Source organism: Ixodes scapularis, unplaced genomic scaffold, assembly GCF_016920785.2.
Source record: "Ixodes scapularis isolate PalLabHiFi unplaced genomic scaffold, ASM1692078v2 PGA_scaffold5__190_contigs__length_132052651, whole genome shotgun sequence".
In the NCBI taxonomy this organism is placed as follows: Eukaryota; Metazoa; Arthropoda; class Arachnida; order Ixodida; family Ixodidae; genus Ixodes; species Ixodes scapularis.
This window is the reverse complement of record NW_024609880.1, coordinates 35,389,243-35,401,351: the sequence shown is the minus strand read 5'-3', so window position 1 is coordinate 35,401,351 and position 12,109 is coordinate 35,389,243. Positions and strand designations below refer to the sequence as shown.

Genomic DNA, 12,109 nt, shown 5'->3' with positions numbered 1-12,109 from the left:
AACAACTACAGCATACAAGGGACGATTGAGGTCTTTATCCTGCGTTTTATGTATCGAAACATCGATATCCTTGGTGTTATACTATTGCGATCAGCTGATCGCCGATCGTCCCGTTTTTACGCATAATGTAAACAAGCCCCGGTAGCGCCAATCTCATTTCGATGTGCTTTTGCACCCCTACAAGCGTGTGGAAAGCTTTATTGTAATAGCAATAGTCTCATCGGTCATTCAAGTTGCATGTGCCACGGTGATATCTGCTGTGTCTGATCTGCTGACAAATGCGAGGAGAACGAAGGTAAAGCTTTTTTAACTGTTTTCTTTTTACAGAACAGGGCAAAGCTTCTAAAACAAGAGCAACCTAACCGGATATTTGATTGTGCTCAAGAATGAGTGGCAAAAGGTGCTTATGCTAAGTGGTAGATGTACGCAGTTGATTTTCTGTTTGCCTCTGCATTGTAAATTGGAAGATATGTATCAGCAGAAGACACATGTCCTTTTGAAAATGTCTTTTATTAGGGCAAAAAAGGTTTTCATACACAACCGAAGAGTTCGCAACACCATTTAATGCGGGGCCTGAACGGTGACATCATCTAAGCAACGTCAACGAAAATGTTTGTAGCCGCAGACCCATAAATTTAGGTTTAGATAAGTATGCATCATAGTTTCAGCCTCGAACACGCAACATTGTTGATATGTACCTTTCTTGATGACAACTGCACCAACGCGAGAGAGCCCACGTAGTGGAACACTTGCACTCATATCTTGACTATGGTATGGCAAGATTTCTTGCTTGAAGTGAAGATCATCTCGCTACGACTAGCTACGACCACCCACCGTAGAGATGCAGGCGTCGAAGGGGCGCAACGCAGTCAGTCGCCGTCACCCGACGCTGCTCATTTGGCATTCACGGCTTTCCGCCCAGGTGCTTCGTTTGTATTTGGCACCGAGTGTTATTTTTTATGCTTGTGTGTGCTCAGTGGCTGGATATGGGCCTCAAGAGCAGTTCTTCAGGCTCAATAGCGTTTGCCGAAGAACTTCTGAAGAAAATGCCACCTAGGAAAAAAAAACACGAAGACGCAACGCACCACCTTGGCAGACTATGCACTGGGCGCGGAAATTGGGCCCTGCGGATTATACACCAAATGCAAACTATCTAAACAAAACAAAAATATTTTTAGGCTCAAATTGGCGTCTGCAGACTATACGCCTGGACACTGGTGCCTGTTATTATGCATTTTATATTCACTGCTGTTTGTTGTGGCTTGGGACTGCCTTCCTGTAATGATGCAAGGGGTCCACTGAACCTTGAAATAAAGATGTTTAAGTACATCTAGATGCAATGTCCCTTGAAGCCAGATGGTCAGGGAAAAGGTGTGCCATTACCTAATTTGCCAACAGCACACCAATGGTCACGATCAAAACTCACGGAGTCAGTGGGCAGTTTTCCACCACAGTATTTATTGCCGTGTAATCACCAATTTAGTCCATTAAAAATCTTGAGGCTGTAGCCTGTAGCATATTCATTCTGGGTCTGCAAAGCTTATGCTGTAGACATGCATCATCACATGAGCATGTTTCTTATCAATCTTAAACGTAAAACGCTAGTTATGCAACGAAATTTCCATATCATCACATTTTTAGCAAAATGGTCCCACCTGTTGCACTGTTAGCTTTGGAAGTAAACCAATTCACAATACCACTAGTGGCGTACATCGCGCCAAGCATTAGTGCCGCATGTGGCACAGAAATGTCCTAACTAGGGAAGCAAACTTAACTGATCGTGTTGATTAAAGCACTTAAGTACGGGAGAAATTATCAATCAAAGAAGGTTACTCGAAAGGGAAGTTTTCTCGCTGAACGAATATGACTTTTTATTGGGCGTTCCGCAATGTAAGGCCGAAGACATTCACTCCATGATCGGTACAGAAGCATCTGGTTAGCAGTCTGTCGTGCGTGCTAAAAACAACAACAAAAAACAAGGTGGATTAGAAACGCGATAGATTCGCCTTTGCACAGAGTACTTACACTCAAAATCATGTCAACATAAAGTGACTATGGCCTACCTTGCTAGCAGCAATCTTAAAATTTATCCGTGTAGTCGTCGCAACCGTGCATCAACCGAAAGCGTTGTTGCAAGCCCCTCCGCCGTCAACTTTGAGTCGCTGTTGAGTCTGAAGAACTGCTCTATGAGGTCCATATCCAGCCACTGAGCACATACACAAGCACAGAAAATAATACTCGGTTCCAAGTACAGGCGAAGAACCCGGGGCGGAAAGCCCTGAATGCCAAACGACCTGCGTCAGGCGACGGTGACTGACTGCGTAGTACACAGGTTGCGCTCCTTCGACGCCTGCACAGCCTGCATCGCTGCAGCGGGTGGTCGTAGCTAGTCGTAGCAGATCGTGTCACCTCTGTTGCTCGTACCGGAACACTAGAGCCGCATAATATTCTTGCTGCCGAAGTTTATAAGCCTACGTTCGCGGCCACCGCATTTACACAAAACCAACGCCCCCCGAACCTATCCCCGCTATCCCCCTCGTTCTCCTTCGGCGACCAGCCGCCAGGGCGGTGACACCGTCGCTGAAACTCCTCAATGTGGTCAATCTTCATTTTACCTGTGCGGTGGAATCGGCAGCAATTTACTTTTTGATTATTTGGAAGCTAAATCTGCCTGTGCGTTAGAATGGGGGGCGCGTTGGAATCGTGCAAACAGTTCCTTTAAATAAAGAACTGGCAGAGTGAAACTACCAATACCAGTTTCATTATCCTTATTTATAACATGTTTTAAAGGTAAGTCCAGATATAATGAACTGCTGATAAAACAACCATTTTTTGTGGAACTATCGCATTCGTTATAAGTGGGTTTATTTGTACACTACTTGATTTCTCGTTGCAGGTTGCCTGGACATCAACTCATCGGTGAAAGGTGCACGCTTTGTGCGCTTTTGTGATTCCTTCAACATCCCCATCTTGACGTTTGTGGACGTGCCAGGCTTCCTTCCAGGTATGTACATGCCTCTTCCTAACTGGCCTCTGGGTCATATTTCTAGAGCTAATGTTAAGGGGCTGCAATGGCTGCGCTTGTCACTGCACATCTAAATAAAGGGGAAGTGCCTAGCGCATCTGCCCTGTTCTATTCATGTTTGTGGTATGGTGCAGGCTCAGTCTTCTGTACCTGCCAAATGGTTTTATTTTTGCATTCTGAAAGGGGCGGCGCAACAGTATGGGGTTCAAATATTTCTCCTTTTACACATACTTACTAAAGCTAGTGGGACTCAAGTATACTTGTTTCCAGTGCCACCGACTAAGAAGCTTTTTTCTGGTGGTGTAATTTCAAGGACTAGAGTGGACTTCCTCTTTCCCTCTCTTTGCAAAACTTGATGGCATAGTTACGGAGTTGCATTGTTGGCATGGGTCACCCATTGTGGCGATAGTCTCATAGGTTGGACACAAGCACTGTCTGAGCACTCGATTTGGGCTTGAGGCAGTCAGTGCCTCTATGAGCATTGGGTAGGGGCTCGAGTTCAATCGCTGCGACGACTGGAATAGCTGAACATTCTAACAACGTCTGGAACTCTGCACATGCCTCGTGGTTTGCCAACACGAGCACCTTGCTATTACGAACGTTGGTGGCATATAATCTGCACCACATCACGCGACTGCTTGCTCAGGTTGCGAGTTGAGGGGTGAGCACCGCTTGTTATTCTCTGATTTTTCCCTGTGAATGCCATTGCTCGGAAAGAAAAGGAACTGAGACGAGATTCACGATAGCATCTTGCGAATAAAACATGCTTATGACAAAACGTAAGAACAAATTTCTATTCACGAAACAAAATTATCGGAAATTTTGCGCAAGCTACAATGGAATCCTACAACAGCTCCAGAAGTGTCTTACGCACGTTTTTACGATCAAATTAACATGGCTGACAGCGTCTCTCAATTACTTGGTCGCGATGACCAACGGACATACGTGCTCTTCTCGCACGTCCCGTTCTCAAGCAGCAAGAAAAAAAGAAAGAAGTACTTAAAGCTGACCACGACGGACATGAACACTAGATCCACAGGCATCTGGAAAATGCTACAATGGCAGCGATCCCACCGACCAAGCGACTGCCGAGGGCTAGCTCGGCGAGCTTGGCAGAATGTAGGCCTAGCAAGGGACTCCGACCTGCTCTGACGGTCCCTGGCCAAGACCGTCTGCCCACGGCTGGCTGGCTTGCTGAATGAAATATGCCCGCGCGACCATTGTGGACCCTTCCCATATCAATAGTTTGATTGCTGACCCCAATTTTTGATGAAGAGGTCAGTCTGTCCCCCTTGACATCCCCTTGTTTTCCAAGGCGACGAACGCTGTTGTCAAAAAGGGACTCTGTTTGATTCATGGTTTTGTGGGATATAGAGCACAGATAAATGCCAAATGGATTACCTTCACAACATATAATATGGACACTTTGATACAGTTGCCAACCGTTTTTTCGGACACCGATATTTCGGACTTGTTCTATATTTCGGACCTAAAGGCGGAACCGTGACTTACCCAATAGGAATAGTGTATATTAACGACCAATGTTTCGGACAGCTTGAAGTCCGAAAGTTTGATTATTCGGACGAGCGATCAGCGGAAAACACCATCGAGAAGCGGCCATTTTGAATTCTATGTTGGCTGCCAATGGATTGGCTTGGTTTGGCAGCGCTACTTGAGCACTCCCGAGTCCTACCGCTAGGTGACGCTATGCTAGCCCTTTTTTTCCCCATTTAGCTGCACGTCATCATCATCATCATTATTATCATTTTGCTTTGTTTTTCGTTCCTTCGCGTCGCCAGTCGCCATTTTGCGCTCATGGATTTGCGCCCCTGACCTCGTTCGGACAACGCTGGCTTGGACGTCATGGCCCCATTTGTTCTTCTGCTACTCGACCATAACGCTAGAAAAGAAGGCAGCGATTTTCAAGCTAACAGAAAGCTGTCGAACGGGAACGGAGGCGTAACGTAAAACAAGGCACGCAGGCGTAACCTGAACCAAGGCACTATTTACGGCTTTTTTAAGCCCACTTGGAAGTAGTAAAGGCAAATTTTTCAATCTGCTGTTTTTCCGGACTGCTCTATTATTCGGACGTTTTTTTGGTCCCTGCGAAGTCCAAATAATCGGTCGGCGACTGTATTATAGTTGAATCCGGATATATTGAATTCAAAGGGGATTGTAAAATAATTCAATATATCGATAATTTGATATACAAAAATATGTTAACTTAAGCTCCAGTTGAAATTGCCGCACGTCTCTGCTAATACTGAAGGCCGCGACAATCCGGACCTTACCAAATAGAGCCTCTAAGGGCAGCTAAATACAGTAAGTAGAGCTTAGTTGGTAAAAATCACAAACACTGCGGCGTTTACGCGACGATGTTTGCTATTGAGCGCTGGCAACAAAACACAAAAATAATTTAAAAAAATGAAAGAACAGAAAAACTGAGCTGCATAAGAAAGAACTCTCGATCCATAGAATAAAGTTGAGCAAGCAAGAAAGAAGAAACCTCACTAAATTCAGGTGGCAAAAAAAGAAAGGCAAAAAAAGAAACAACTGGCAAAGCAAAAGCGGTGAAAGGAAAAGGTAAACAAAGATAAGGTGTTCAAAGCGCGATTGCTCAACAGTTGTTGTCGATACACTCGACTTGACAAAGATTTTTTTTCTAATTTTGTTTTATTTTGGGGCTAAGGAGTCGCGCAGACGGTAGTGTTCAGGGAAAGAGCGCATGCTACCGTTCGAGCACTCCCTGCCGTCCATACTCACGCGCGTGCCCTTCCCTTTGCTTTTGCCATCCTCCACTTTTTAGGGGCGAAGCTCCTTAGGGTCTAGCCTTGTCCGTCCGGCGTCTGTGCTCACATCGATCTTGCTGGTGCTCGTGCTCGTGATCGTGCTCGTGAGCTCACTTGCTCACATGCTCGTGTAGGGCAAAAAAAAAAAAAAAGAAATGTTTGCGCAGTCGACAGGATCCAAACTTGTGCGGGGAGACCCCAATGGATTTCTAGTCCATTGCCCTAACCTCTCGGCCACGACTGCGGGACGAGTAGTGGTCTCCGAGATGTGGTAGTAACTAAAGAGCTGGGGATGTCATGGATGAAATGTTGCTTGTAGCCGCTCAACGTCTGTACAGGAGAGGGCGCTGCGGTAATATGGGTATATAATCGCGTTAAACTTTGCATGCATTGGCTCAACGCTTATAGGCGAGAGGGCGTTGCGGTCAAATGCTTAAATGCGTATATGACTACGTCATACCACACATTCTCTTTCTGACATGGATGAAAACAAATGAAAGGCTCGGCATGCTGCGGCTCAGTGTCTACGCAGACAAGCACCACCAGAGCTTCGCCCTAATCAACATCATTCACCATGTGGAGATGTGGTCATTTTTTCTTCTCTTTTTTTTTACGGTTGCATTTTTTTTTTTTACAACTGCACTTTTGCTGCGTATCCCCATGCGCGTATGCTCGCTTGGCGGTCTGCCAGCCTTGCAATGCGAGCTATGTGCTCGCCGCTGGTTGAATCGAAGCCTCACAACGCGAGCTATGTGCTCGCCGCCGGTTGAATCGAACCTCCGGGGAAGCGACAGGATGGCCGTGCTTTGTTTGCAATATCGAGTGACCCCGCCATGGGAATTCGATAAAGAAAAATAAGGGTCCTATACTTTTACATGGGATTTTCAAGGGAATGTTTGGACTGTCTGATATAAACAATAATTAGAAATACCCGGGTGTGATATAACCGGGCTCAATTAGTATGCCATTTTTATTCCGACATGCCGGTACGTCAACGCTGTCGAGCTAGAGCAGTTCGATGATGCCGGTCCAACCTTCCTTTGCCTGGTGTCATGACGCCCCGAAGTGCTTCCAAGACACAATCCAACAGTGCAAATCCAGCTCTTCAATCAAATGCGCGCGTCCACTCTGAGTGTGAACAGGTATATATGTGACCCTTGCTGACACTCTCGTAGTTCAAACATATCTCCTTGGACGTCGGCCCGTTCCTGCATCTCTGAGGCCACGAAAAACGCCGCGGTGATTTGTTTCCATCTACAGCACTTTGCAAATGAACGGCGTGGACTTTCTTTTAGCATCATTGACAGTTGTGTTGACTTTTTAGTGATCGAGTTCGTAGCAGTCGACGAAGGCAGTTATCCCGGCCTCAGCATTTGGGCCCGTTTAAATTGTGGTAGCGCTGACATTTCACTACACGGCCACAATCCCCAGACAAGCATTGGTGGAAAGGCCGCCTGCGTTTGTTATTCAAAATCCATGTGCTCCAAAGCATGGCGAGCTCTCCTATTGGTTGTTTGTGTTCCCGAAGACGCTGTCGCCATTGCAAGAGCCTGCTGTCACAGGGATCGCGAGCTTGTGGGACACCAGAAGTTCTAGTTTTTCCGTATGAGAATGCCGCGTTCCTCTTCTCACTTAAAAACACGTTCAAAAATACCGATTTCTTCTTTTACAATGTTCTTAACTTACAGTCTTAGCTATGTTTTTGGTGCCTAGAAGCTCTTCATGAATCTGGCCTCTGGTGTTTCTTAGGTTACGAATGTCAAGGATTATCTTTATGCAGTATTTACTGACAGTGTGAGGAGAAGAAAAATGGAGAACCGAAATGTACACAGCTTTTTAACTGTGAAGTGACTCGTGCACGTTGCTACTTGTTTTATTTGTAGGAAACTTTTACTGTGGAGTGTATCCTGATATATTTTCTCAAAATATGCATAGCAGTAAACAAGAAGAGGAATAGAGCTGGTGTTAGTTGAATATAATCTAAAAAAAATTTCTTTTCGAATTCTAGAAACTTAAATCTTTTTACGATATAGTAGTATGTTTGTAGAAAATAAGTTGGTTCTTGGTTACTTACTGTTCTTAAGTAATAACCCCCCCCCCCCTTCCCCGATTATGAAATGCAGTGAGGGCTCCAGAGTATTTGCTGCATTACCAGCCGGAAGCTGACTGAAGAATTGAAAGCCTCATAAAGACAAAGACACCACAATCTGTTTTAGCAATCTCTTCCAGCAGGTGACATTTTTTAATGCATTAGCATTAGAACCCTCATTTTGACGAAAACTTGGTGGTGTTTTTCGTTTGTCAGCTACAGTGAGAGAGGAAGAAGGAGGGGGAGGTGGAAATGCATACGATGCTCCCATTGGTCCAAAGTGCTGACGTCAGCACTCAACAACCTCTTCCCCATTTTCTTTCTCTCTCCCCGTAGCTGACAAACTGAAAGACACCGCCAGGTTTTTGTCTAAATGAGCCCTTTGGTTTTCCTCAAATTCACACGCACAACGGGTGCGGAGCCAGAGAGCAGGATGCGCCGCGCAACACCCCTTAGATAACAAAGCCTTAAATGAGATGGCGACATCAGAGAAGGCCAACTCTGGACTCAGATTGGAAACAAGTGCTGCGTCAGCACTCGGCTTCTAGTCAAGCTTGAACTTTGATCTGAGCGTTCACGTAATTGTCGTGTCTAATCTGGGCCCGGCGTTGGCCTTCTCTGATGACGCCATCTCATTCAGCAGTACGGCTTCTTTGTTATCTAGGAGGTCTGCAGCACCCTGCCACCAATCCCCCCCTCCGCCCTTCCACTGCCCAGCTACACCCCCCCTGAGCGCTGCACACAAGGCAATTTGTGCCCCCCCCCCCCCCCCCCCCCCCCCGCCATGCCCTTGTGATGTTGCTGTTCACACGTGCACAGTTGCCGCTCTGCTGTCACCGGTTTTTCTTTGCACCGGGTTTTCATAGTAGCGGTGTGTGGACTGTGATGTATGTGTGTAGTTAAAACGTTGGATGTGTCCCTCCACAAGTGGTATGGATGTGGTTCTTTCCACAAATAATATGGACGACTGTATTCAAGGGCGTTGACGGTCGGCATACACTGACCGGCAGAGAGTACAGAATGGGGTGAAAAAATTACAGGAATTTTCATTGGTGGATTCTTAGGGAATCACCCTTGGGGAAGGCTAACACTGACCCGGTAACGAGGCCAGAAAGAGGCAGCAAAAAATAGAGGAAGCAAAAGAGAAAGCCAAAAGAAAAAACGTTCAGACTTTACTCTCTCGTGAAGAAGGAAGACCAGCGGAGCTTTACTCGATACACTGCTGCAACGCGCACGCTCCCCGCTGCTTCTCGTCCGACACGCCGCCGATCGTGGATACGTCTCCGGTGAACCTGATTCGGTCGCACACGGCGCACGTGACGCCAAACAGGTAATCCACAAACTCCCTCCGGAACCTCGCCGTCGTGCCCGGGAACTGTTCAGCCGGCGTGGAGTGCACTCGTCGCCAGGCCTCGCGCTTGCACTTGGCCTCCGTGGCACGATCGGCGTCCGTGGCATTGGCCCGCCGGCGCCCTTTACATCGCTGGTCCTGTTCTCGGCGGAGGCTTTCCAGGCGAGCGATGCGCTCTTCTTTGGCAAGGGAACCTGAAGCGCTCGACGCGGTGGAAGTCGAGGCGACAGCGGCTTTGCGGCGGTTGCAGACCCATTTGCGCTGCTGCATAGATTGCCGCTCCTTCCGCAGCCAGTCTTCTTTCCCCGAAAGGGCGCGTGGCCAACCCATCCTAAGTCCAAACCGAAACTGGTAGGAGCGTAGGAAACAGCGCGCAAAACAGACGAGGACGAACTAACACTCGCGACGAGTGCTGCGCTCGTTACGTGTGCTTCTTCTTTGCCGTCATCTGTTTTTCGCGCCGTTTCCTACGATGAATTTCCACCAACGCGCCCAACTATCCATTCTTCTAGCTGGAAAGGTTGGTGCCATCTACAAGCGACGGCGCAACCAGACTGGTTGTGTGCTTGCCGCCATCACTTATAGATGGCGGTAGTTGTCCAGGTAGGTTTGTGTCGACATACCAGACACGATCCTAGAGAACCTAGCCCTTAACAGCTCCGCTGTAAAAATGAAGTGGTCAGCGTTAGCATTTCCCAAAGGTGGATGTGTGTGACGTTTCCAAGGGTCATCTAACGCATTCCTTAAAGGGATACTTCAACGAAATTTGAAATACACCCGTCGTGCTCAAAAATAGGTTGAATATGATCTACGATACCCGTAAATGACAATTGCACGTTTGTATTTCGAGCCTGGTGGCTGTGTTTTTCGTTATAAATGGCCCACTCTGGCAAGCGCTCTGAGAACAGCCAGCAGCGACCACTTGACATCCAACGCAATCGTGACGTGGGTCGTCTCAAGACGAGCAAAGCCACGGCGAGGCTGACGTCGAGAAGATGGCCTAGTCGTTCCAGCCACAGAAGTGGCTGCTTTTGTACGAATTTTGAGTGACGGGTTAATCTTCTATAATCTTGTAGAGGGACAATAGTGACTTCTGGGTCACACAAAAGGGATTCTCGGGAAGAGGGGGGTTTCTCTTTCCCCTATTCGCTCGTTGTGTCCGGAGGCGAGACAGTTACCGTCGCTACCTCTCAAAGTTCCTAGCCGGGTGTTACAAACAAGGGGTTAGCGACATCCACCAGGTGCTCTTTGCTAATCGTTTAATTAGTTTTAAAATTCCTTTTCGTGACTTTTAGAGTGCAGCTCTTAGGTGCTCGTTTCCGGCTTGAGCGGCGTCGCTGTCGGCGTAACCAAGGTCACGTGACCCCCCCCCCCCCAAGGTCATGTGACCCCCAGGTCACGTGACCCCTCCCAAGTTCACGTGACCCCCAGCCCAAGGTCACATGACCCCTCCCAAGGTCACGTGACCCCTCCCGAAGTCACGTGACCCCTCCCGAAGTCACGTGACCCCTCCCGAAGTCACGTGACCCCTCCCAAAGTCACGTGACCCCCAAAGTCCCGTGACCCCCAAGGTCGCGTGACCCCAGAGGTCACGTGACCGCTCCCAAGGTCACCTCAAGGTCACGTGACCTTGGGGGTCACGTGACCCCCCCCCCCCCCAGGTCCTTGACCCCCCAAGGTCACGTGGCCCCCCTCTTCTAGGTCACGTGACCCTCTCCCCGAGGTCACGTGACCCCCCTCCCTCCCGAAGTCACGCGACACCCCCCCCCTCGAGGTCACGTGACCCCCTCCCCCCGAGGTCAGGTGACCCCCCGGAGCATATTAAAGGAGCTGTGCAACAATTTCAGGGCTTTGCTTAAATAATTGTGGAAGTTGATGCCCGACACTTCTGTAGTGAACTACAGAAAACAGATTTTACCTGGATACCCTAGTTTTTATTTAAAAAAATGAAGAAGATCCAGGTTTTTGCCGCCTCTCAACTCGTACATCGTCTTCCGGGTCACGTGCGCAGTGACGTCACTTGAGTAGGCGCGGGGTTCCGGAAAAGTTCTCTCTTTAGAGCCATCAGCGAGCAGCGAGAACTGATCCGCTCGCGACCGCGTGACCACGTGCTGGCGGGCGCCCCGCGAAATTTACGGTGAAAGGAGGAAAGTCTCATCCGGGTCCGGCCATACCCGTCCGGCGCTGTCCCCCTCCCCCTCCGGCTTCTGGCGGCTATTCGCGGTTTTGTGGACCTAGGATAGATGGCGCCACTAAAACTTCGTATAATAAAAGTTTTGTCGATGATACCAGGGTTTTGACGCATTTATATATAGGTTGGAACGACAAGATTTATAGAAAAGTTACCTTTTATCGAGCAGGTATTTGCACAACTTGCTATCTTTTTTGCTATCTTTTTTGCAATTACCCAAGTGACGTCACGCCGCTTGTTTCTCATGGCTGCCGCTTGTGGCTGCAGGTCGGGAAATATTCTAAGTTTTGCCTCGCTATTACGCGGCGGAATTGCAACATTTCGATGAAAGGAGGTGTGTTTTCTGCCATTTGTGACACAGTGAACGATATCAAAAGCAGAAAATTCCAATTCTTTCAACGTTAAAATCGTTGCACAGCTCCTTTAAAGAATGAGAGGAGGAGGAAGAGGAGGGGTCTACCCTCCCCTCAGTACCCTTCCCTCCTCCTCAAGAGCTGCGCTCCATTTCGGCGTTACAGGGAGTTGTAAACAGGTTTCACTTTTTTAACAAGATATTGGTGTGTCGATGTTATACTGCTCTTTTGAACATATGTAGACCCTAAAATTAAGTGCTGAAATTTCGTTGTAGTATTTATTTATTTATTTATTTATTCTTATTTTCAGT

General features: G+C 47.8%; 1 protein-coding gene across 1 annotated transcript in view; it reads left to right on the top strand.

Moving 5' to 3' along the window:
* The window catches only part of LOC8037842 (propionyl-CoA carboxylase beta chain, mitochondrial), a 67,642-nt gene that overhangs the window by 42,179 nt on the left and 13,354 nt on the right, over window positions 1–12,109 (top strand). Inside the window, exon 11 of the mRNA XM_040205990.3 lies at window positions 2,897–3,004. Coding sequence (XP_040061924.2) covers window positions 2,897–3,004 — 108 coding nt within the window. The remainder of the gene's footprint in view (window positions 1–2,896; window positions 3,005–12,109) is intronic.